This window comes from Hemitrygon akajei, chromosome 23, assembly GCF_048418815.1.
Source record: "Hemitrygon akajei chromosome 23, sHemAka1.3, whole genome shotgun sequence".
Classification (NCBI taxonomy): domain Eukaryota; kingdom Metazoa; phylum Chordata; class Chondrichthyes; order Myliobatiformes; family Dasyatidae; genus Hemitrygon; species Hemitrygon akajei.
Window position 1 is genome coordinate 12,918,049 of NC_133146.1, and position 27,220 is coordinate 12,945,268.

The 27,220-nt window shown below is 44.9% G+C and overlaps 1 protein-coding gene across 1 annotated transcript in view; it reads left to right on the plus strand.

The window, feature by feature from the left end:
• Positions 1-27,220, plus strand: part of armh3 (armadillo like helical domain containing 3) — a 187,180-nt gene that overhangs the window by 125,453 nt on the left and 34,507 nt on the right. Inside the window, exon 24 of the mRNA XM_073026947.1 lies at positions 15,319-15,397. Coding sequence (XP_072883048.1) covers positions 15,319-15,397 — 79 coding nt within the window. The remainder of the gene's footprint in view (positions 1-15,318; positions 15,398-27,220) is intronic.

Here is a 27,220-nt window from a genome sequence, read left to right on the forward strand (position 1 = left end):
GGATGTTTCCCGTGGTGGGAGAGTGTAGGACAAGAGCGCACAGCCTCAGGATAGAGGGGCGCCCTTTCAAACCAGAGATGCGGAGAAATTTCTTTAGCCAAAGGGTGGTGAATTTGTGGAATTTGTTGCCATGTGCAGCTGTGGAGACCAGGTCGTTGGGTGTATTTAAGGCAGAGATTGATAGGTTCTTGATTGGACATGGCATCAAAGGTTACAGGGAGAAGACTGGGAACTGGGTTTGAGGAAGAAAAAGAAAAGGATCAGCCATGATTGAAGGGTGGAGCAGACTCGATGGGCCGGATGCCTAATTCTGCTCCTGTGTCTTACGGCCTGTGCTCTTAATTCCACTAGTTTTGTTGCAATACATAATCAGCTGGAGGAACTTGACTGTCGAGTAGTAAGGGGGGGGGGGGGTTCTGGTGGGGCGAGAACTGTCGATGTTTTGTGTCAAAACCATGCATCATGCTCCTGGAATTTTCAGACCAGCTTTTGTTGCTCATATGGCAGTGTTCTGATTCAGAAGCTCCATGAGCTGTCCACCTTAATAGCTACATTTGCTTTTGATTAATGCCCTTATTTTCTCCACTTTCAATCTGTGCCCCTGGTTCTGCAAACAGTTGCCACGGTGCTTCAGTGAAATAGATCTTCCTTGCTCTAAAAGAATCTAACAATTGTGACTTTAAATAGAAGCACGGATGCTAATTCTATGTAGGTGCACAGGTTCACCTTTGTTAATTGTTCTAACACAGCGGTGATAAATTAGGCAGTTGTGATGCAGTAATGTAAAGTCTGGCCCAGGCATCCTTCTGCTACAAACTCTGTGCTGTTTGCCAACCAAAGCCAGTGGGTTGTTACACATTCTTGCAGCATCACTTAAATCTGTAGCATTGCCACCGTGCTCTAGCATATCAGCCAGGCTAATTTTACACACTGACCTCCACTCTGTTCAATGCACACGTCCATATAGTGTTAGAAGCATCGGGAGTCCATACCAGTCTGGAGAAAGTCCTGTTTCTCACTCTCTGAACTAAGTCAGTCAAAGTAAAATTTATTATTCAAGCACGTGTGTGTTACCATATCCACCTTGAGGTTAATTTTCTTGGAGACATTTCCAGGAAAATAAAGAATTACAATGAGGGATATAGACAGGGTAATGCATGCAGGCTTTTCCCACTGAGTTTGGGTGAGATTAGAGCTAGAGGTCATGGGTTAAGGATGAAAGGTGACATATTTGAGGGGAACCAGGGGGGGAATTTCTTCGCTCGGAGGGTGATAAGAGTGTGAAATGAGGTTCCAGTGGAAGTGGTGGATGCGGGTTTGATCGCAACAGTTAAAGGAAGTTTGGATGGGAGGGGTATGATCCAGCTGTGGGTGGATGGGACTAGATGGAACAGCGGTTTGGCATAGACTAGATGGGCTGAAGGGCCTGTTTCTGTGCTTTAGTGTTCTATGACCCCACGGTAGAATTTATAAAAAAAACAATACACAAAGACTGATGAATAATTAATCGGCAAAATAAGACAAATTGTACAAATAAAAAATACTACTGAGAACGAGTTGTAGAGCCCTTGAAAGTGATTGTAGGTTGTAAAATCAGTTCATTTATGGCAAGTGATTATCCACACACGTTCAGGAACCTGATAGTTGTAGAAACTAACTGTTTCTGAGGTCTTAATGGGTCTGTCATATTGTTGCACTCTGCTTTTGGGATGCCAGTTAGTTTTAGGAGGAAAGTGGAGAGGGCTGGGAAGTGTATTATTTGGCATTGTAAGTCCTTCATGCAGATGGTCCTGTAGGCTACAGCATCGTGTGAGGTGTTGTCTTCAGCTCTGTGTACCTGGAGCCCTCTTTCACTAGTCAGTATCTCCAAATGCTCTTTGCCTGTTGTATTAAAGAGTTTCTCATGGAATCCCAGCAGCGGCCTTTCAGACCTGGTGTTACTTTAATTTAATTTTCTAATTTAAGTTTGATACACAATTTTCGATTAGGGCACAGGGATAACAGAGCGGCTACCTACCATCGCCAGATACTACTACAATACAGAGATCGCCCAAAAACAAACCTCCACAAAGATCTGCTGGCTGAATTACACGACGTCGGCTTGCTGAGGGGAACGGGCCTACATTCCTCGTACTTGCCTGATGCTGGTAGCTGGAGATGGAAACGATGAAAATGATGTGCGAGGAAGCAGAAGCGAAGCAAACGGGCAGGGGTCCGTGCCAGGCTCAAAGCAAACCCTAGCCGGCCGGCTCTCCCATCCATTCTGCTCTCCAACGTCCGCTCCCTGGACAATAAAATGGACTACATCTGACTCCAACGTAATACTCGGCGGGAGTACAGAGTTTGCTCTGCGTTTGTCTTCACAGAGACATGGCTCACTGATGGGATTTCGGATGCTGCCATCCAGCTAGACGGGGTAGCTTTGTTTCGTTCAGACAGAGATGCAGCTGTCTCCGGTAAGGTTCGCGGTGGCGGTGTCTGTGTTTACATCGACACGGAATGGTGTAAGAACTCTGTGTTGGTTTCCAGACGCTGCTCATCGTTAGTGGAGTTTGTGGCAGTTCGATGCAGACCATTTTATTTGCCGTGGGAATTCACCTCTGTCCTTATATTTGGTGTCTACATTGCCCCCCAGCGCTAATGCTAAGGAGGCGCTCTGTGAACTGTACAGGGCTATTAGCAAACTGCAGAACGCACACCCTGATGGTCTGTTTATTGTCGTCGGTGATTTTAACCACGCGAACCTTAAGTCAGTGCTCCCCAAATTGCATCAGTATATGGACTTTGCAATGAGGGGGGAGAATGCGTTGGACCTGGTTTACACAAACATCCCCGATGCGTACCGGGCAGAGCCCTGCCCCACCTCGGATACTCAGACCACGTCTCTGTTATGCTAATCCCAGCATACAGACCGCTCGCCAGGCGCTCCAGACCATTTCAGAAGCAGGCGAAAACCTGGCCAACAGGAGCCATCTCTGCTCTTCAAGACTGCTTTGAGCACACTGACTGGCACATGTTCAGGGAGGCTGCAACCGATGGCGACTCTACCAACTTAGAGGAGTACACGGCATCAGTGACCAGCTACTTCAAATGCATTGATGATGTTACTCTGCCCAAGACCATCACTATATGTGCCAGCAAGAAGCCATGGATGACCGCAGAGGTGTGTGCGCTGCTGAGGTCCCGCAACTCCGCCTTCAGAGCAGGCGACAAGGCAGCTCTAACAACAGCAAGGGCCAAACTGTCCCGAGCCATCAGAGGGGCAAAGCGTGCACACACCCAGCTAATCCACAGCCACTTTCAGGACAGCGGTGACACGCGGCGCATGTGGAAGGGCATCCAGGACATCACCAATTACAAGACAACATTAACTGACTGCAGGCGATGCCTCCCTCCTAGATGCGCTGAATAACTTCTACGCCCGGTTTGAGGTGGAAAATGACGTGGCGGTGAGGAAGTCCACCCCTCCTACAAATGACCAGGTGCTGTGTCTCACCATGGCTGATGTGAGAAGAACCCAGTGCAGGGTCAACCCATGCAAACATCTTTAAACATTGAAGATCAAATCCGAAGACACAGTACAAGGTTAATGGCAGGATTCTAAGAAGCATGGAGGAATGGGGGATGTTGGGAGCCACATCCACAGACCCCTTAAAGTTGCTAGTGTGTTTAAGAAGCTGATGTTGCATTGGCCTTCGTTAGTCAGGGGATCGATTTCAAGAGCTGCAAGAAAATAATGCAGGTTTATAAAACCTTAGGTCACACTTAGACTATCATGTTGAGTCTTGTTGCATCATGATTGGAAGGATTTGAAAGCATTAGAGAAGGTGCAGAGGAGATGTACCAGGATGCTGCCTGGATTGGAGAGCATGTCTTATGAGGGAACATTGTGCGAGCTAGTCTCTGGAGTGTGGGGGGAGGAGCGATGACTTGACAGAGGTGCATAAGATTGTGAGAAGTGGACAATCAGTGCCTTTCTCCCAGGGTGGTAATAGCCAATACCATAGGATACCTGCTTAAGGTGAGTGGTGCAAATTTTAGGGAAGATGTCAAAGATAAGTTTTTTTTCCCCAAACACAGAGTGTTAGGTGCCTAAAACACACTACAAAAGGTGATGGTAGAGGCTGATATATTCAGGATATTTAGGAAACTCTTCAATAGACACATGGATGAAAGAAAAATGGAGGATTGTGGGCTGTGTAGGAGAGAAGAATTAGATTGATCATGGGATAAGTTTATATAGGTCAGCACAACATCACGGGCTGAATGGCCTGTACTATGCTGCACTGTTCTGTTCTATGTTCATATCAGAGAATTTAGACGGTGTAGGATGTGTGACAGCACATTAAACTGCATTTTTAAGTGGGTTGATTTAATTTCTTGCCAAGTTTGTGTTTGGACCTGAGTTAAGTCACTGAGTAGGTGGTTGATTTGCGGGTTATAACAATCCAATAAAAATTATCTTGACAGTTTCTGCCCAGCTCCTAATGGACAGTGGCATACAATATATACCAGGTTCTAATTCAGCAACGACCAATATTAAAGGGCAAACTCATTCCAGAAACATGTTACAGCTACATCAGATATAGAAAAAAAACTTAACAATTGGACCCTACATTTCGCACTGAGGTAAATTATTGAAGTGGGCTTGATGGAGTTTAATTCTGCACCCTGACTGTTTAATACTCACTCTCACTGAGGGTAATGTAGAACTCACAGAGAGAACTGGTAAATTCATCAGTTCTTTCAGTGGAGGTTGCAAAGCCATCTGTTTCACACTTGCACGATATTTAAGATCGATTGGCTAATGTGTCGAGTCAGTGATTAATCACGCTGGAAAGAGCGAACAGGATAATCTGTGTCCAGTGGTTACAAACCAGCAGGAGCGTGAAGCCACAGCAAAGCTGATCATCCGGCCCATCTCCAATGGAGGCTGAGCACACTGTCCCATCAGGATGAGGGTAAACCTCTGGGAGAGACCTTTACCTCAACACCAGGCAGGGTCCCAGACTGCTTCGGCCCCAACTCTGACTAGTCCCACCTTCCCCTACAATGGGCATGATCTAGGAATCCCCCTACCGGCCTCGAACTCCCTCCTCCCCTCCCCCAGCACTGGGCACAAATGATTCACCCTCTACTGCCCTTCCCAACACCGGGCACAGTCTGGGATCCTCATGCACCTCACCTGGCACATACTGGGATATCCCTCCCCTCTTCCCCAACTCTGGGCACAGTCTGGAACCCTCCCCCAGCTCCCTCAACACTGGGCACGGTCTGAGACATGGGCTGAATCTGCCCTCCCCTCCTCCACCTTCCACTGCTCAGCATGGGACTCGGGCGTCAAAGGGTAACGTCGCTACAGTGCCAGGACAGGGATGCCACGATGGAAACCATCCACAGTTAAAGGGCACCATAAAGATATATAATTGTTGCCATAACACGGCCAGGTCCTCCGATTACCATCCCTCTTGCCCCTCTCCCGATATTTCCCTCAGCAAGCCTTTCTCCAGTTCCCTTTTAGAAGGCACTGTTGGATCTGCTGCCTCTCACCACAGCAAACCACACCATCCAGGTCATCCTTATGCTCCACAGGGCTGACGCACACCATTTCACTTTCACAGCTATGAGAAAACATCTTTGGGACAGCCTTCACATTCCATAACCTGTTATCGCTGAAAGCTGTGTTGCAGTATAATGTTTTTTTTAAAAGATATTTCTGCTTTCTCTTCTCCATCAGAAGGGATTTGTGCACTGAGAACAGAAACTGTGGGTGATCAGAGTTGGAGAGGGGGACTCGAGCAGGTGGAACAATTCTGTTTGACAGCAAGTCACTCACACGATCACTGCTTTGGTTTTTTGCCTCCAAGGGCCAACGGCTTTGAGTCATCATTTCCTGCTCGTACAGCTACATAAATCTTGCGTTATGAAAATGATTTTTAAAAATTCATCAACAGCTCAGAATAATATTTTAATTTTTAAATTTCTGCATGAAAGCTAATTCAGCACCTTGGACAATTTTACTGAAGTATTGGCTGTTTGGAACCGTGTGAATTGAAAAGCAATTCATTCTCGAGCTTTGGTGCCACTAATTGTGCTCAGCACAAGCAAGATAATTAATTTTACCTCATCCCCAAATGAAGATTTTAAAAACCGCTGATGCTAGAAATTTGAAATAAAAACGGCAAGTGCACCCAATGGGTCAGGCAGCATCTGTGGAAACAAACGATTAACATTTTGCTTTCAGGACCTTTAGGAGGGACGTCAACAGCTACAGGGTTACAGGTAGAAGGCGAGAGAATGGGGTTGAGAGGGAAAATAAATCACCGTCTGGAGGCTGGAAGAAATTTAGGTCTCAATGAGAGAAGAGTAGTGTCTCCATTATCACTGGAGCAACAAAATAAAATAAGTATCCATCATCAGCACTGTCTTATTTCAAATCATGCCCTCAACTGGCTAACTCTTACTGGTACGCCTTTGGAACGTGAGAGGAAACCTACACAGTCAAGGGGTGAATGTACAGTTACGTTACAGACAATGGTGGGAATTGATCTAGGCGCTGTAAAGCATTATGCTCATCACTACATAACCAATAATATTAAAGCAGGTCATTGTCCATTTCCATTTACTTGGCTTCCAGTGAGCTGATGTCCCGGTCGCCAGTCACCTGGTTTCTGTCCTCATCAGTGACTGTGATCAAAGGCTTTGCCCAGGAACTGGACAGGGTGATTGGTTTATTCTTGTCACATGTACCAAGACACTGAAAAGCTTTGTGTTCATCTATATACCTTAGATCAGGGGTCTGTAGACCCCTTGCCAAATGGTATTGGACCGTGGCTCTAAAAAGGTTGGGAACCCCCCCCCCCCCCGTCCCCGCATTCCCCATATCGAGCGAGCACGAAAGGAAAAAAACAGTGACAAAATGCAGAATATATTGTTAAGGTTACAGAGAAATCCATAGACCAACAAATAAGGTGCAAGGGCCAGGGTGAGGTAGATTGAGAGATCAGCAGCTCGTCTTCAGTGCATTAGAGGTCTGTAATTTCTTGGTGTTCACCTGGCGGAGAATCTCACCTGGTCCCTTAACACCAGCTCCATAGCAAAGAAAGCCCAGCAGCGTCTCTACTTTCTGCAAAGGCTGAGGAAAGTCCATCTCCCACCCCCCCCATCCTCATCACATTCTACAGGGGTTGTATTGAGAGCATCCTGAGCAGCTGCATCACTGCCTGGTTCAGAAATTGCACCATCTCGGATCGCAAGACCCTGCAGCGGATAGTGAGGTCAGCTGAGAAGATAACCTTCCCGCCATTACGGACATTTACACTACACGCTGCATCCGCAAAGCAAACAGCATTATGAAGAACCCCACGCACCCATCATACAAACTCTTCTCCCTCCTGCCATCTGGGAAAAAGCACCGAAACATTTGGGCTCTCACGACCAGACTATAAAACAGTTTTTTCCCCCAGGCCATTAGACTTCTCAATACCCAGAGTCTGGACTGACACCAAATTACTGCCCTCCAATGTGCCTATTGTCTTGTTTATTAATTATTGTAATGCCTGCACTGTTTTGTGCACTTCATGCAGTCCTGGTCTAGTGTAGTCTGTAGTCTAGTGTAGTTTTTTTTTGTGTTTTATGTAGTTCAGTGTAGTTTTTGTATTGTTTCATGTAGCACCATGGTCCTGACAAACGTTGTTTCGTTTTTACTGTGTACTGTACCAGCAGTTATGGTTGAAATGAAAATAAAAAGTGACTTGACTTGACTTGACTTATAACAGTAGGATTGAGTCTAGTGATACATATTCCCTAAACTTTTCTATTGTCTGCTTGAAGGAAGAGGGAAGAAGAGAGAATGATTGGGGTGGTGGCATCTTGTTATGCTAAACATAAACACAAAAAGTTCTGCGGATGCTGGAAATCTTGCGTAACACACACAAAAAGATAGCAGTCAGCATGTCAGGCTACATCTATGGTTGGGAATTACCAGTTGGCGTTTTGTGCCGAGATCCAGCATCATGTCTGGAAAGAAAGGGGACGGAAGCCTGGATAAGAAGGTGGGGAGCTTATTAAGGTAACTTCTTTACTGGGGCAGTGGGAAGTGTAGAGACTATGGAGGCAGCTGGTTTTAGACCATAAGACATAGGAAAAGAATTAAGCCATCTGGCCATCGAGTCTGTTCTGCCATTCAATCATGGCTGATCCTTTTTTTCTCCTCCCCAACCCCAGTTGCCAGCCTTCTCTTTGTAACCTCTGATACCATGACCAATCTAGAACCTATCAATCTCTGCCTTAAATAGACCCAATGACCTGGCCTCCACAGCTGCCTGTGGCAACAAATTCCACAAATTCACCACCCTTTGGCTAAAGAAATTCCTCCGTATCTCTGGTTTGAAAGGGCGCCCCTCTATCCTGAGGCTGTGCCCTCTTGTCCTTCACTCTCCCACCATGGGAAACATCCTTTCCCCATCTACTCTGTCTAGGCCTTTCAACATTTGAAAGGTTTCAATGAGATTTCCCCCTTACCCTTCTGAATTCCAGTGAGTACAGACCCAGTGCCATTAAATGTTCCTTGTATGATAATCCTTTTGTTCCCGGAATCATCCTTGTGAACCTCCTCTGGACCCTGTCCAATGCCAGCACATCTTTTCTAAGATGAGAGGCCCAAAACTGTTCACAATACTCAAGATGAGGCCTCACCAGTGCCTTATAAAGCCTCAGCATCACATCCCTGCTTTTGTATTCTAGATCTCTTGAAATGAATGCTAACATGGCATTTGCCTTCCTCACCACCGACTCGACCTGCAAGTTAACCTTCAGGGTGTTCTGCACGAGGACTCCCAAGTCCTTTTGCATCCCAGGTTTTTGGATTAGAAAATAGTCTGCACATTTATTTCTACTACCAAAGTGTGTGACCATGCATTTTTCATGATCGACTGGACTGTGTTCACATCTCTCTGCAATGTCTTACAGCCACAAGCAGAGCAGTTGCCATACTAGCCTAGATGCATCCGGACAGGATGCTTTCTGCGGTGCATTTGTAAAAATTGTTAAGGTGATACTGAAGTACCACTTCTTCCTATAACTTATGAGCATGAGTGTTAAGGTCAGATCTCAGCAACCATCTGCTCCACAGTGAAAGTCTTCACCCTATAAGACAGCCCTTAGTAAATAGCTGGCAAGATCATGTAAGCCATTTCGAGGAACATCCTGTAATTATCTGCCTTACAATTGTTCTGTCTTTGAATCTATAACTTTGGCTGAATCCCGCAGTTTTATCTGTACACTGAGCTACGAGCCCCGTGTCCTGCTGTCTCCTGCAAAGTATTCATATTTCCTTCATAAATAAATCTGATTTTAATGTCCCCATCTGGCTTCCTCAGCTGACAGGCATTGTTACGTTATGGTTCTTGAACAAGAGGACATGGTGGAGTGAAGATGTTAAATCTTGTTCCCGTCGTAATGGACCAACGTGATGGCCCAGTGGTTAATGTGGCATTTTACCTGACAGTTCACCTGTTTGCTTCACCTGTCACATCTACAAGGAGCACTGCCACGAGAAAGTGGCCCCCATCATTAAAGACCCCCACCATCCAGGCCATGCTCCCTGATTGTTGCTACCATTGGGAGGGAGGTACAGGAGCCTCAGGACCCACAGCACCACGTTTAGGAACAGTTATTACCCTACAGCCATTAGGATCCTGAATCAGTGTGAACAGCTGCACTCACCGGCACACTGAAATGTGAGGTTCCACAAAGTATGGACTCACTTTCACAGACTCTCCAACTCATGTTCTTTGTGTCATTTATTTATTTATTATTGATTTTTGTTGTATTTGCACAATTGGTTATTTATCAGTTGTAGTTTTTCATTGATTCTATTGTATTTTTGTGCTACTGTGAATGCCTGCAAGAAAATGAACTTAAAGCTATAATTTTGCGACATATATGTACTTTAATAATAAATTCACTTTGAACTTTGTTAACTATAATAAGTAATAAAGTTACATTGAGGGAGAATAACTGATCAAACTGGCTATAGAATTACACCCTCTACTGCAGGAGAGAACTTTGGGTTCTGGTTTAAAAATTGGTAAGAGACCCTTGTAAAGTGAGAATGAGTACAATTCAGTTATAACTATTGGAAATTAGACTGCTGTAAAAGGGCGACAATTATACCAGTGCACAAGAAGAGCAGTGTGAGCTGCCTTAATGACTATCGTCCAATAGCCCTCACATCTATGGTGATCAAGTGCTTTGAGAGGTTGGTCATGGCTGTAATCAACGCCCGTCTCAGGAAGGACCTGGACCGACTGCAAGTTGCCTATCGCCACAATAGGTCTACAGCAGATGCAATCTCAGTGGCTCTCCATGCAGCCTTGGATCACCTGGACAATGCAAATGCCTAGGTCAGGATGTTCTTTATTGACAATAGCTCTGCATTCAACACCATCGTTCCTACAGTCCTGATTGAAAAGCTGCAAAACCTAGGCCTCTGTACCTCCCTCTGCAACTGAATCTTTGACTTCCTAACCAGAAGACCACAGTCTGTGCAGATCAGAAATAACATCTCCACCTTGCTGACAATCACACTGGCGCTCCATGGGGATGTGTGCTTAGCCCACTGTTCTACTCTCTCTACATCCATGACTATGTGACTAGTGTTACGTACCCCGTAACTGGGTTAACAGACCAGTAGAAATGGAATGAGATGTTGGAGTCTGGTGGTACTGTAACTAAAGGTGTTTATTAGTAAACTAAACAATACAGTATCAAAAATGCAAATATACATATAAAACAGGTTAGTAATAATAAAAACAGAAGTGTAGGAATAATCAACAGTAAAAAAACAAACTCTGTCAAAGTTTAGGGGTAAATGAATTGTCATAAGAGTTCAGTTCAGTTCATGTGTGCTGAGGTAGTTGTTGTGTTGCAGTGTTGGAGAGAGAGAGAGAGCGAGTGAGATGTGAGCAGCTGCAGCGGGCAAACCTTCCGTTGTACCGTTGGGGTCACCGATTATGACCCTTCCGTTCTAGGCTAGACCGTTCTTCAGTGATGGACGTCACCCAGGCAAGGGTGGACACACACACAAGTCCCCACCGGTCTGCCTTCCTCCACCATGCTTCAGACCGATTCTCCTGAACCGATCCTCCAGGCCCCCACCTTCCTGTGGGTGCACAACACTCTTTCAGTGTCCACTGGTGTGTCTGAGGGTGTCTCCCCAGATCCGTCTTTTATCCCCACTGGCGGGGTATCAGCCATCCATCAACTCAACATGTCCATCAAACTAGTCCACTCCCTGCTGTCTCAGCAAGAATGTTAACGAGCAAAGAAATGTCCTTGTAGCAAAAGGTTGTTTACCTTTTCATCAGTGAAGAAGCCATAATACATAAATTACCCATCTCTCTCTCTCTTATCTGTAGCAGATGCCTCTACCTCTGTTCTTCATCTCTCTCTCTCATTAGCAGCATAGTTCCCGGGGCGGGGGGGGTAGCTCTGGACCCCATTTCCATCTGGTTTGTTCAGCACACATAACACTAGGCATAGCTCAAACAGCATCTATAGATTTGCTGATGATCAAACCATTGCTGACAGAATCTCAGATGGAGACGAGAGGGTGTATAGGAGCAAGATATACCAATTAGTTGAGTGATGTTGCAGCAGAAACCTGGCACTCAACATTAGCAAGACCAAAGAGCTGATTGTAGACTTCAGGATGGGTAAGACAAGGGGACACAAACCAATCCTCATAGAGGGATCAGAATTGGAGAGAGTGAGCAATTTCATGTTTCTGGGTGCTAAAATCTCTAAGGACCTAACCTGGACACAAAATATTGATGCAGCTATAAAGAAGGCAAGACTGTGGCTACATTTCATTAGGAGTTTCAGGAGATTTGGTTTGTCATCTAAAACACTTGAAACTTCTACAAATGTACCATGATGAGCATTCTGACTGGCTGCATCATCGTCCGGTATGAGGGGGCTATTGCACAAGATCAAAGTAAGCTACAGAAACTTGTAAACTTAATCAGCTCCATCATGGGTGCTGGCATCCGTGGTATCCAAGACATCCTCAAGGAGCGCTGCCTTAGGAAGGCAGTGTCCATCATCTAGGATCCCCACCACCCAGATCATGCCCTCTTCACACTGTTACCGTCAGGAAGGAGATACAGAAGCCTGAAGGCACATACTCAGTGGATTCAGGAACAGTTTCTTCCTCTCTGCCATCTGATTGAACCCATGATCACCACCTCACTACTATCTTTATTTGCTTTTTCCACTACTTAGTTTATCTCAACTATGTAATAGACATGTCTATACTAACTATAACTCAGTTTTCTTCTCTCTATTTATCATGTATTTATTGTACTGCTGCCATAAAGCTAACAAGTTTCAAGACATATGCTGTTGATATTAATTATAATTCTGTGCATTCTCATTAATACATAGAAGATTTAGAGAGGATGAATAAGAGAGAGTTTCTTCAGTATGGGGAGTTGGAAATCAGGGAACATATTCTGGATAAGAATGTGACTCTTGGAATGACGAGGAGAAACTTTTAGTTTCTCACAGTGCACTGTGATTCACGTGGCATTTTAAGCCACCAGGATCAAGTTCATCTTCTATCGCACTGTTATCAGACTCTGGAACCGACCTCTTGTATAATAAGATTGATTCTTGGCCTCAAAATCTACCCTGTTATGATCCTGCATTTTATCGTTTACCTGCACTGTGCTTTTTCAGTAATTCTTACACTTCATTCTGCATTGTTAGTGTTTTGCCTTAATCCCATTTGAATGCATTGTGTAATGATTTGATCTGTACAAACAGTACACAAGATGGGTTTTTCACTCTATCTTAGTACATGTGACAATAATAAACCAATATCAATACCTTCTGCTGTCCCCATCTCCCTCACTTGATTCCATGCTCCCACCTTCCTCTCCTATCAGATTCCACCTCCAACTAACACCTCTTGGCCTCTGTCATAATTCCCACTGTCCCCTCCTCCATCTTTCTATCACCCCTCCTCACCTGGATCTTCCACCACCTCCCCATCCCTTCCCCTACCTTTTTATACTTGCCACCTCCCCACTACTCACTCAATCCAGATGAAAAATCTTAACCTCAGTCATCAACTGTGCATGGAGAGTGTCTGACCCGCTGAGTTCCTCTAGCGGTTCATTTCTTGCTTCAGACTTCCAGCATCTGCAGCCTCTTGTGCCTCCGGCAAAGTAACACTGTACACCCTCACTCTCTTGGATATTCACCATCTGCATTCGTAATACAAAGTACAGTGTTTCTTGCCTCCTCAGGAATCATGATAAGGATAGAAGGAAGAAAAATACTTGATTTTATATGGCATTTTTCATCACGTCTGGACCTCCCAAAGCTACTGCTGGCCAGTAAATTAGTTTAATAAGTGTATTCTCAGTTGCAGTATGGAGAGGTGATGACTTCCACATGCATTTTTGTAAGTGGAAGGTGTTATTTTGGGCAGTTTTGCCAATAAGCAAATAATTATACCATGTTTCTCATCATATCTGCCCATGTGTACAATGGCCTGCAAAAGTTTGGGCACCCCTGGTCAAAATTTCTGTTACTGTGAATAGCTAAGCGAGTGAAAGATGACCTGATTTCCAAAAGGCATGAAGTTAACGATGACACATTTCTTTAATATTTTAAGCAAGATTACTTTTTTATTTCCATCTTTTACAGTTTCAAAATAACAAAAAAGGAAAAGGGCCCGAAGCAAAGGTTTGGGCACCCTGCATGGTCAGTACTTAGTAATACTCCCTTAGGCAAGTATCACAGCTTGTAAGCACTTTCTGTAGCCAGCTAAGAGTCTTTCAATTCTTGTTTGGGGGATTTTCACCCATTCTTCCTTGCAAAAGGCTTCTGGTTCTGTGAGATTCTTGGGCCGTCTTGCAGGCACTGCTCTTTTGAGGTCTATCCACAGATTTTCGATGATGTTTAGGTCGGGGGACTGTGTGGGCCATGGCAAAACCTTCAGCTTGCGCCTCTTGCGTCCATTGTGGAGTTTGAGGTGTGTTTAGGATCATTATCCTGTTGTAGAAGCCATTCTCTTTTCATCTTCAGCTTTTTTACAGATGGTGTGATGTTTGCTTCCAGAATTTGCTGGTATTTAATTGAATTCATTCTTCCCTCTACCGGGGAAATGTTCCCCATGCCACCGGCTGCAACATAAGCCCAAAGCATGATCGATCCACCCCCATGCTTAATAGTTGGAGAGGTGTTCTTTTCATGAAATTCTGCACCTTTTTTCTCCAAACATACCTTTGCTCATTGAGGCCAAAAAGTTCTATTTTAACTTAATTAGTCCACAGGACTTGTTTCCAAAATTCATCAGGCTTGTTTAGATGTCCCTTTGCAAACTTCTGACGCTGAATTTCGTGGTGAGGACGCAGGAAAGGTTTTCTTCTGATGACTCTTCCATGAAGGTCATATTTGTTCAGGTGTTGCTGCACAGTAGAACAGTGCACTACCACTCCAGAGTCTGCTAAATCTTCCTGAAGGTCTTTTGCAGTCAAACAGGGGTTTTGGTTTGCCTTTCTAGCAATCCTACGAGCAGTTCTCTCGGAAAGTTTTCTTGGTCTTCCAGACCTCAACTTGACCTCCACCATTCCTGTTAACTGCCATTTCTTAATTACATTACGAACTGAGGAAACGGCTACCTGAAGACTGTTTGCTATCTTCTTATAGCCTTCTCCTGCTTTGTAGGCATCAATTATTTTAAATTTTAGAGTGCTAGGCAGCTGCTTAGAGGAGCCCATGGCTTCTGATTGTTGGGACAGGGTTTGAGGAGTCAGGGTATTTATAAAGCTTTGAAATTTGCATCACCTGGCCTTTCCTAACGATGACTGTGAACAAGCCATAGCTCTAACAAGCTAATTAAGGTCTGAGACCTTGGTAAAAGTTATCTGAGGGCTCAAATCTCTTGGGGTGCCCAAACTTTTGCATGGTGCTCCTTTCCTTTTTTTCACTCTAAAGTTGTACAAAACAAAAATAATACACTAATCTTGCTTAAAATGTTGAAAAGAATGTTTCATCTTTAACTTTATGACTCACAATAACAGAAAATTTGACCAGAGGTACCCAGACTTTCTTTTCCTCCGTGGTTACAAAGTGGACAACTTTTCGTTTAAAGATGTTAAGCGATGTTTGAAAACAGATTCATGTTTGACCATTTTCCATTTACCAATACTAGCTAAATTGTATCAAATTTCAGGTATTGAATATTAATTTCAGTTTATATTGTAATCAGGTTTAGATTACAAGAGGCCACTTTCTGTTTTGCAGAGCCATCATCAACCATTTTAACCCCAAGATAGAGTCGTACGCGGCAGTCAATCACATCTCACAGCTCTCCGAGGATCAGGTACGTAGCTCTTGATGCTTTCTAAATATACTTGTGCGTCAGTTTACTTCCACCCCGTTGAGAGCTGCTGCAGTTCAGTTCTGTCACTCATTGGCTGGCCCACCGGTGAACCCAGGTTTAACTGCAGATGAATCGTGTCTGAGAACAAGCCCGTCCTCGTCTGCAATCCGCACACCCACACTTTGCCGCTCGGCTCAGAGTGTAGTGATTGGGAATGGCAGCCAAGAGGCAGAAAGCTGCCAGTGCTGGGAATCCAAATTTTTAAAAAAACACCTTGTAGTTCAGGCAGGATCTATGGAGAGAGGAACATAGTTTCTGTCAAGTTTCTGGGTGTCAACATCTCTGAAGATCTATGCTGTGCCCCACATATTGATGCAATTACAAAGGTGCACAACAGTGGCTCTATTTCATTAGGAATTTGAGGATATTTGGCATGTCAGCAAAGACTCGTGCAAATTTCTACAGATGTGGTGAAGGCAATTCTGACTGGTTGCATCACCGTCTGGTATGGAGGCACCAATGCCACCCTCAGGTGCTTTTAAGTCTTTCCTCACCCTAAACCTGTGCCCCTTGGTTTTAGAGAGGCATCTGCAAGTGTCCAAGTCTTATTGCAACAGCCCAAACATGCTAAAGGTTGTAAAGACAGATTAAAGATTAGCTTTATTTGGCACAAGCACATCAAAACATAAAGTGAAATGCACCGTTTGCATCAACAACCAGCACGGTCCAGTTCGGGCACAGTTCCAGTGCCAACATATCAAGCCTTTTGAATATTGAGAAGTCTGAATCGAGTGGATGTCTCCTATAGTGGATGAGTCCAGGACCAAAGAGCACAGCTTCAGAATAGAGGGATTTCCATTTAAAATAGAGATGAGAAAGAATTTCTTTAGCCAGAGGATGGTGAATCTGTGGAATTCATTGCCACAGATAGCAGTGAAGGCCAAGTCATTGAATATATTTAAAGAAGTTGTTAACTTCTTTGCTAGTCAGGGCGTCAAAGGTTATGGGGGGGTGGGGGGGTGGAAGGATAATGGATCAGCCATGATGGATTGGTGGAGCTGACTCAATGGGCTGAGTGGCCTAATTCTGCTTCCATGTCTTATGGTTTTATGGTCTTGTAGCCCTTTGCTGCCCTAAACACCAGTGGCATTACAGGCATTTTATGATCATGATGATGGTCATGGCCCAGGGTTCACCAACCCTAATCTGTACATCTTAGAAATGTGGGAGGAAACCGGAGCACCCGGAGGAAACAGGCACTTATTGATACCCTGGTTAAGAGAAAAAAGGGGGTTGCATAGCAGGTATAAGCGCGTAGGAACAAATGAGGTACCTCAGCAACAGAACTCTTAAGGATGAAATCAGGAGTGACGAAAGAAGGCATGAGGTTGCTCTTGCACACAAGATGATGGAGAATCCAAAGGTCTGTTACAGATATGTTAAGAGCAAAAGGATTGCAAGGGACAAAATTGGTCCTCTGGAAGATCAGAATGGTAATCTGTGTGGTCAAAAGGGATGGGGGTGATCTTAAATGGATTTTTTGCATTTGTATTTATTCAGGAGATGGACACAGTGTCTATAGAAGTGAGGCAAAGCAGCAACAAGGTCATGGACCCTGTACACATTGCAAAGAAGGAGATGTTTGCTATCTTGAGGCAAATCAAGGTGGAGAAATCCCCAGGGTGTTCCCTCGGACCTTGTGGGAGGCTGGTACAGAAATTGCAGGGGCCCCTAGCAGAGATATTTAAATTGTCCTTAGTGACAGATAGGGTGCTGGAGGACTTGGGGATAGCTAATGTTGTTCAGCTGTTTAAGAAAGGGTCTAAGAATAAACTAGGAAATTATAGGCCATTGAGCCTGACATCAGTAGTGGGAAAGTTATTGGTAGGTATTCTAAGAGACCGGATATATCAGTGTTTGGATAGTCAGGGATTGATTAGGGATAATTGCATGGGTTTGTGCATGGTCGGTCATGTCTAATGAAACTTATAGAAGTTTTCAAGTATGTTACCAGGAAAGTTGACGAAGGGAAGGCAGTGGATGTTGACTACATGGACTTAAGCAAGGCATTTGACAGGGTCCCATATGGGAGGTTGGTTAAGAAGGTTCAGTTGCTTGGCATTCGAGATGAGGTGTTAAATTGGATTTGACATTGGCTTTGCGGGAGAAGAAGTAGTAGATGCCTCTCTGATCTGGGAATACAGGTCCATCATTCATTGTAAGTGGCACCACAGGTTTGATGGCACCACATGGTCGTTAGCAAAGTTTCTGGTACATTGACTTTCATAGATCAAAGTGTTGAGTACAGAAGTTGGAATGTTATGTGAATGTTGTGTAAGACGTTAGTGGGACGTAATTTGGAGTATTGTGTGCAGTTTTGGTCACCTACCTACAGGAAAGATGTAAATAAGATTGAAAGGAAACAGAGAAAATTTACAAGGATGTTGCCAGAACTGGAGTACCTGAGTTAGAAGGAAAGATTGAATAGGTTAGACCTTTATTCCCTCGAACATAGAAGATTGAGGAGAGATTTGGTAGAGGAATACAAGGTATGAGGGGTATAGATAGCGTAAATGCAAGCAGGCTATTTCTACTGAGATTGGATGGGACTACAACTAGAGGTCGTGGGTTACAGGTGAAGGGTAAAATGTTTATGGGGCTTATGAGGGGAAATTTCTCCACTCAGAGAGAAGTGAGAATGTGGAATGAGCTGCTAGAGCAAGTGGTGGATGCGATTTCAATTTCAATGTTTAAGAGAAGTTTAGGTACATGGATGGGAAGGTTATGGAGGGCTAAGGTCCAGGTGCAGGTCAATGGGACTAGGCAGTTTAAATGGGTTGGCATAGGCCTTTTATCTGTGCTGTAGTTTTCTGTGACTCAGCGGTCATGGGGAGAATGTACAAACTCCTTACAGACAGCAATGGGAATTGAACCCGGGTCACTTGTGCTGTAGAGCATTACAGTAACTGCTGTGCTACCATGCCATTCCTAAGCTAGCAGCTTTGACAGCCGGTGAGCCAGGTAGGAGAGTTTGACAGGCTGCGTGCTGAGATGGCCAGCCCAGCTGCCTGGACTGCGATTTCGGGACAGCGGAAGATCTGTCTATTGTTTTCCTGCTCGGGATAACGAAGTGAAAGGCTCATACTGAAATATTTCTTCCTCTTGACACTTGTGTTTCTGTGTGCTTGGAACAGGAGAGGCGGAGGCGGTGATTTCTATTCTTCCTGTGTAAGGGAAACCTGCCAGCATTTCACCGAGGGTTTAGAGCCATGCATAATGGCTTTTTAAAAGCTTATCTGTTTGGAGTCATGGTTAAGAGTTTTGCTACATGTAGTCACCTCTGATCTGGTCCAGGAGATCATGTGAGCTGTTTCTGTTTTTATCACAATTCACTGCTGATGGAAAGGTTAAATCAGGGCAAGTGCTTTGTTTTTACTGCGACTGAATTGGCGGCCTCTGGTTTCTTTGTGCTCCTCTCATGTCATTCAGCAAGCAATACTGGGTACAAATAGAGATTATGCTGGAAACAAGCCATTCGGCCCAACCAGTCCATACTGGATTTTATACTTACTGGTGTCTCCACCTGTTTTTCATCTCTTAAACCTAGCAGATAAAGATTAGCTTTATTAGCCATGTGTATATCGAAACATGCATGCATCATTTGTAGCAACGACCAACACAGTCCATGTATGTGCTAGGGGCAGCTTGCGTGTGTCGCCATGCTTCCAATGCCAACATAGCGTGCCCGCAACTTACTAACCCCAACCTGTATGTCTTTTTGGAACGTGGGAAGAAGCTGGAGCACCTGGTGGAAATCCATATGGTCACAGGGAGAATGGGCGTGCTCCTGACAAACAGCACAATGTAAACCCTGATCTTCTGAATGCTGGCACCGTGAAGCATTATACCATGCTGCCCGATACTTCTTCCTCAGATACGTGTCCAGCTGCCCCTGCATGCATCTGCACTGTTTGTTTTAATCATTTGGTGTGGGAGTGTGTTCTGCACTCCTGCCACTCTGGGTGAAGGCATTACTTCTTTGTTGGATATGTTGGTGACAATCCAACACTACTCTTCCCAAGTGTCAATTATTAAACCCTTCCATTCTTTCAGAGATCTTGGTTTGGTCATCACTCCATGTCCATCCTTTCCTGATGTATTATCCCTGTTAGTCTTCCCTTCATCTGCTATATTGGTCCCCTTGTCCTCAGTAATGTCTCAGATCTGGTATCACCCGCAAGTTTAGACATTGTGTTGTTGATTCCATAAAGTAAATCATAGTGCCCTGTGGATAATATTTATCCTTTACAGTTTCATGTATCTTGTCTCCAGTGTTTCAAGATCCTCAAGGCTGCCAACAGCAATATACATTATAGCCTTCATAACACATCCTGGATCTTAGAACAACAGGGGGGTGGGGTCTCATTGAAACCTATTTAATTTTGAAAGGCCTAGATTGAGTGAATGTGCAGGGGATGTTTCCCATAGTGGGTTGGTCTAGGACCAGAGGACATGGCCGCAGAATGGAAGGACCTTTTGGAACAGAGATGAGGAATTTCTTTAGCCAGAGAGTGGAGAATCTGTGAAATTCATTGCCACAGATAGTTGTTGAGACAATGTCATTGGGTATATATAAAGCTGAGTTTGATAGGATCTTAGTTAGTAAAGGCTTCAAAGGTTATGGGGAGAAGGCAGGAGAATGGGGTTGAGAGGGACAGTAAATCAGCAGACGCAGAGCCAATTGGGCTAATTCTGCTCCTGTCTTATGATCTTACATTCTGAATTCAGAAGCTTTTTTACTGTCCTCTGTGCTGATGGCACTGATTTCCCCCTTCCATTGCAAAGATTGGGGGTGGTCCCCAGCTGTCCATCCAAAGACTGCTGTGGATGTGGAATCAGTTTAATCTCACTCAGTACTGGCGGGGAACAACTGGCCTTCATTCTCTGCTCAAACGTTTGCAGCTTGTATTGCCTTTTTCATTGGCCCAGCCTGAGCTTGAATGTAGTCGCGTCTTTCAGAGGAAGATGTACTGCCTGAAACAGCTTTCCACCTGAGCCAGGATAAATTAAACAGGAGACACAAGAGGCTGCAATCCTGGAAACTGGAGCAACATGAAGATGCTGGAGGAACTCAGCAGGTCAGACGGCATCTGTGGAGGTAAATGGACATTCGACATTTTGGATCAAGACCCGTCACCTAGACTGAAAGACAGAGTGGAAATAGCTGCTATAAAAAGGTGGTGGAAGGGGTGGAGCAAGAGCTGGCAGCCGATTGGTTGTTCCAGGTGAGGAGGGATGATGGACAAATGGAGAAGGAGAGAGTGGGAACAGTGACAGACACTGGGAGGTGATTGGTGGATCCAGGTGAGGAGGGATGATGGGCAGATGGAGAAGGAGAGAGTGGGAATAGTGGCAGAGGCTGGGAGGTGATGGGTGGATCCAGGTGAGGAGGGATGATGGGCAGATGGAGAAAGAGAGAGTGGGAACAGTGACAGAGGCTGGGAGGTGATGGGTGGATCCAGGTGAGCAGGGATGATGGGCAGATGGAGGAGAGAGTGGGAATAGTGGCAGAGGCTGGGAGGTGATGGGTGGATCCAGGTGAGGAGGAATGATGGGCAGATTCAGGAGGGGAAGAGCGGGAATAGTGACGGAGGCTGGTTGATGCCAGGTACGGGTTACAAAGGGTTACTGATGGTGGAATCTGATAGTAGAGGGAAGTGGAGCATGGATTCAAGTGAGGGAGGTGGTGAAGGCAGATGGAAACAGTGAGGAAGGAGGGAACCCAATGGGAATGTGTGTGGGGGTGATGGGCACATGGAGAAGGTTGATGGGGACTGGGTGGGTGTAGGAGGAGCTAGGTAGATCAGGAGGGCAGAGTTAAAGGACAAGAGGGGAACAGATTGGAAGTGTTTTGTAATTCATTATACACTGTATTGTACAGGGTAAAACAATAATGCAGAATAATGTGCAACGATTACAGAGGACGTACAGTGCAGGTAGACAATAAGGTACAAAATCATAGTGAAGTAAATGTAAGGGTCAAGGGTCCATCTTATTGTACTAGAGGACTGTTTAATAGTCTTAGAGCAGTGGTATAAAAGCTGTCTTTGAGCCTGATGGTACATGATTTCAGGCTTTCTGTATCTTGTTTCATGGCACTGTTGCATCTTACACACATAGTATCTGGCTACAGCAAATTCTTCTGACACCACCTAGATAAGGAGTATGAGTAATGTCGGCTTTCATACTTGTTCAGTATATTGAATCACAAAGTGACAACTTTTAAGAATGCCTTTTGTACAGTAAATTTCCATAAAAAGTTTTGTGAAAGTTTTTTGGGCAGCGTGGTACAACGGTTGGTAGAGCTCTGACCTCAGGTGCTGTTTGTGTGAAGTTTGCACGTTCTCCCTGCAAATGCGTAGCTTTTCCCCTACTGCTCCAGTTTCCTTAACCCTAACCCTAAACCTAACCATCCTGGAGGTTGGTGGATTAATTGGCCACTGTAAGCTATCCATTTTGGGTAGGGAGCTTCCTGGGTATCTGAAGACATTAAAAATTAGATTCTTCCTCTTCTTGGGCCCTTAGCTCCCAACAAAGCACAGGTTATTGATGACCTCCAGTTTCCCTTGTCCAAAGTCGATAGTATGGTTGGAGTTCATCAATGTTTCTGTAATCCATTGTATCCACTATACGGGGGATTGACCCATACAGCTTCACCAGAGCAGTTGGTTTGCCTTACCCACTTCCACCTGGATTAGGGAAGGATTAATGTAAATCCATGCTTGATGGTTATTGCCGACTCACTGGGCTGAAGGACCTGTTCTTGCTGTGCTTCTGTGACTCTAAAATTTAACTTGAGGTCATATCTGGGAACATCAGGGAGGTGGCAGAAAGGTTGTTGAAGAATTAGGTTTTGAGGGCCGACGTAAAAGTGGAAAGGAAGACGGCAGCATTTGGTGAGTGCCTGAACCTAGCAGCTGAATTTTGACTGTACAGAGCATTTGCCGTCCCTGGGCCTGTGATTGATGGAGCTCAGAAGGATGAGAAAGGTATCTATCTCATTGGAACCTACCGAATACTGGAAGTCTTGGATAGGCCTGCAGTGATTGAATGTGACAGCGCACCACCACTCCCCCTGTCAGCGAATTGTCAGTAGGTTCCAGAGTTGGAGTTCCATGGGGAGAGGTGAAATGAGCTACGATGAACCCCTGGGTTTGCAAATTGGTGAGACTGGAGTTCGAGGCTTAGTGTTCCAGGTCCCGCCATCAACAGTTCTGGACCTTGAGACCCGGTGTCTGCTGATCAGCAAGTCCTGGAATCGAGGCTGAGAATGAACCAAAAGACCAGAAGTCGAGGCCTGGTTACCGGAGTCTGCGGATCTATGTGAGTTCTTTGAAGAGGTTGAAGCCACCCAGGGAAAGGTTAGAAGTGGTTCAGTTATCTTCAGAGCTGCTCAGACAGTCCGAGCTGGAGGAGAGCATGGAGGGCTGTGGATTTGGAAACTTGAACATGCAGATGATCAGAAACCGGAGCTGATGCATGAACAGACCCGTCATGTGGTGGGATGTCCATGGATGAGTTGAGTGAGTGGCAGAGTTGGGTAAACGTCACTGTCGAATAGATGATGTTACTGGTTCTTAAGGACCTTAACCACCCAGGAGGGCACGCCACCTCCCCCAACCACCCAGGAGGACACGACTTCTCCCCCCACCACCTAGGAGGGCACGCCACCTCTCCCCTACCACCCAGGAGGGCACACCTTCTTCTCCTTTTCTTATTGCTTTCATCGGAGGGAAGCAACAGGAGCCTGAAGACGCACATTCAACATTTTTAGAACAGCTTCCCCCCTGCCCACCCCCCCCCCCGGCATCAGATTTCTGAATGGGCAAGGTATCCACGAACACTACCGTGCTATTTTTGGCTCTCTTATCTCACACTACTTTGGCATATATTTTGTTGTAATTCGTTGTGTATTTATGTATTGCGCTGTACTGCTGCCACAAAACTCAAACGTTAAGTCAGGCTGTATGTCAGTGACAGTAACCCTGATTCAGATGTTGCTGTGACTGTTTTTCCCAGAACAAGGAGGCTGAGGGGGTGATATTATGACATTATAATGGGCACGGGTAGCGTGGATGGTTACAGTCATTTTCCTGAGGGTATCTAAAGTTAGAGAGCGTAGGGTTAAGGTGAGGGGGAAAGATTTAGATTCAGATTTATTTATCACAGGTACGTAAAAACATACAGTGAAATGCGTTGTTTTGTTAACAACCGACGCAGCCTGAGGATGTGCTGGGGGCAGCCTACATGTGTTGCCATGCATTCTGGTGTCAATATGGCATACCCACTATGTTCAGCAGAACAACACAAGCAAGAACAACAATAACAAAACAATCCCTTTCCCACCCTGCCATCCCCACCCTTTCCCATACATATAAGGCATGTATAATTCTTGTCTCACAGATGGTACTTTATATCTGGAGTAAGCTGCTAATAGAGGTGGTGAAGGTGACTTTAATTACAAAGTTTACAAGACGTTTAGACATAGATGGGAAACATTTGCAGGGATAGGGATGCTAAACACTGGCAAACGGGGTCAGTTTGGAAAGGCACCTTTATCAGCATGTGTGAATTGGGACAAAGGACCCGTTTCTGTGCTATACAACTGAGTCTTCGTGGTTGAGTACAAAATAAGGCTTCATTGGACAGTTAGAAGATAGGTAGGACACAAGAAAAGATGCAATATTCCCTCTGCACTGTCACAGATGTTTGGTTCACTTTAATTCTTTAATTTAATTAGCTGGCTTTCCATTTGGCTTCTCAATTATTCTGTTGGCACTGCTTTGAGTGCTGTTGTGTGACAACAGGAGAGGATTACCATGTTATCAGAGCAATGAAAAGATGCCTGCAGTCATTTGCAGTGAATGTCAGTACCCTGCAAAGTATTTGGTAACACCTTTTGTTTGTGCACTTTGACTAGAATTTTTCAGGCTTCCTGCAGTGGGATGTGGAATTATAGATTGTTATGGTAAATAAGGTGGTAGAAGGCTATTTGTTTCACTGTCTCAATGCTCGTTCTTTCATAGAGCAAAGAAAAGCTGGAATAAGAGAATGGATTTGTTTAGAACCCTGCATCCAAGTCAATGAGGAAATGAAATGATTTCTGCAGCAGTCAATAATTCTGATTTCCTCTTGAGTGAGGGCATTGGGACAATCCAGATCTGAGCAGTTGATCACTGATCTAGTACTGAAGATCCCTACCTAGCAAATGATGTGGTATGCAACTCTAGTTTACACTCCCCACTCCTGTGCAGCAAACCTTTCTTTAAGGATGTTTGTTCCCCTCCAGTTCAGGTGCAAACTATCTCTTCTGATCCAAAAATCTGAAGCCCTCCCTTCTGCACCATCTTCTTACCCACGTGTTAGACTGCATGATCTCACTATTTCTGGCCTCATTAGCCACATGGCATGGGTAGCAATCCTGAGATTACAACCAAGGAGGTTCCACAACAAACTATTGTCCATTGTCACTGAATAAGTGAAGAGACTTTTCAACGCATCAACAGCGTGCAAGGCTGAAGTGGAGGCTATTGGAATGCTTCTGGTCACTTCGTAGCTCAATTTGCTGCTAACAAGAAATTTGTGCCCATGAATGGTCTGGCAAACTCTACATGAATCCTCCACCAGGGCAATGCAGGCTATTTCCAGGAATAGAAAGGCACTACTCTTGGAATCTACTGGTAGTAGTAGGCCTCCGTTAGTCTCGATAGACCATGGATTGCACCTTGGAAAGTTTCCAGGGCACAAGCCTGGGCAAGGTTTTTTTTTATTATGGAAGATCAGCAGTTGCCCAAGCTGCAAGTCTCCCCTCTCCACTCCACCAGTGTTGTCCAAGCGAAGGGCATTAGCACCCATATAATCTACTGGACATATTGGTATCCCACACAGTGCACGGTAAGCTGCTCAATCTGCGATCTATCGCCTGCTTTCAGACGAAGCTATGAGCCAATACTTTTATTTTGACCTCACCTAGATAACCAGCATGTTGTTTCTCCAACACTGTGGCTCTCAGCTCGGATGGTACAACAACTCTTAATCCCCACACAATGCAACCTCCATCAAGGGCAAGTTCATCCCAGAACTAGAATTTCTGCTGCACATTTGGGTGGCCATGCAGACCTGAGACAGTGTGGGGTCTTTTCTGGTTTCCCTTTGGATCATCTTGCTGTAATAGGGAGACTTTCGATTTGCATTAGAGAGAATAGAGGAGTATCTTCTGTCAATTTTTCAGTTATAACCTTTTCCAAGGGTAACCGAGACGATCCATCACCATTTGCATGATTAGTTGTCATCTTGAATTTGATCTTGTAGTTTCATCATCAAAGAAACAGCCCATCTCTGCGTTTGCGCTGCTGCTGTTAGTGGTGTTATGCCGTTGGCCCCCTCCTTTGTGAAAATCGCAAGAACCCTAGTTAAGGGGGGTCAACTGACCCAAAGAGAGAGAGAGACCATGTTCTCCCAAGAAGCAGAATGAAGGTGACCTTGACTATTGTCTCATGGAGACCACGTGAAAAGCCCTCGGGCAAAGTGGGCTGGTTGAGAGAGAGATCGCATTACCTGCAACTTGATTGACACCTGCGATCCCGTGAAGAAGTATAAAGGCGGGTCTGAGGGGGGGGAACCCTCAGACGCACCCAGGAGACACCAAAAAAACACGATATCGATTCCCGTGAGAGCGGGACGCCATGTTGAAGGAAGCCACGTGTGTTAGATTCCGAATTTGAATCTGTGGTTAGAACCAACGAAAGACTGCTTTAAAATAACAACGGGGAAGTCTGCTCCCCTGATTCCAAGGATTTGCTCTGCCAGGACGACGGGCAAGTGTTTATCTTTTCTAAATCACCTCTTTCTCTCTACAACGTGAAAACCCCAGCGGTTCCCAAAAAGGAAAAGCCTGCAAACTTCTGAGTGACTCTTTATATTTCCGTTGGACTCAGTATTAACCCCTAGACAACTGTAGAGCTTATTTCTGATTGATTATGGTTACACCGGTGTTTTAGATTGAGTTTTGACGATGTATATGATCTGAATGTTTTGTATTAACCATACATGCGCCCTTTTTGAATAAAACGCTTGAAAATAGTAGCATCCGACTCAGCTGATCCATCTATCTTTGCTGGTAAGTTACCTGGTTACGGGGTTTCGTAACAGTGGAAACCCTTCTGTGGTTTGAAAGTGGGCATTTTGATGATCAGTAATGAGGTTAAGCTCTCCCATTCTCAAGTACAGGTTGAAACATTTTACACCCCAACCAGACTCGAGGCCTCTCTGAAAACCTGTGCATAATTTTTCTCAGGAGCTGTAAAGGAACGTGATGCAAAGGCCACTTCCATCACTCATATAACATGTGACATGACTGCACCTGTATCATAAGGCAGGGTGTCACAGGGAAGTGTCATTGGGCGATGTGGATCATAATGTGTGAATACAGTGTCTGAAGTCACCATTTCCTTTGCCTTTTTAAAAGCCACCTCACACTACTTTTTCCATTGCCCTTTCTTCCCAATCTGAAGTAATGAGTTCAAGGGGTGGAGCATAGTAGTAGCCAGGTTTGGCAGGAAATCCTAAAAAGGACTGCAACTGTGACACATCGTTTGGGTTTGGGGCGTCCACCACTGCTTGAATTTTCTCAACACACTTGTGTAATTCTTCTGCGTTAATGGTGTGATCTCAGTAAGTGATGCTTGTTTTAAAGAACTCACATTTGTCACGTTGTGCTCTGAGCCTATAATTTTCTAATCTTTTTAATACTGCCTTGCGATT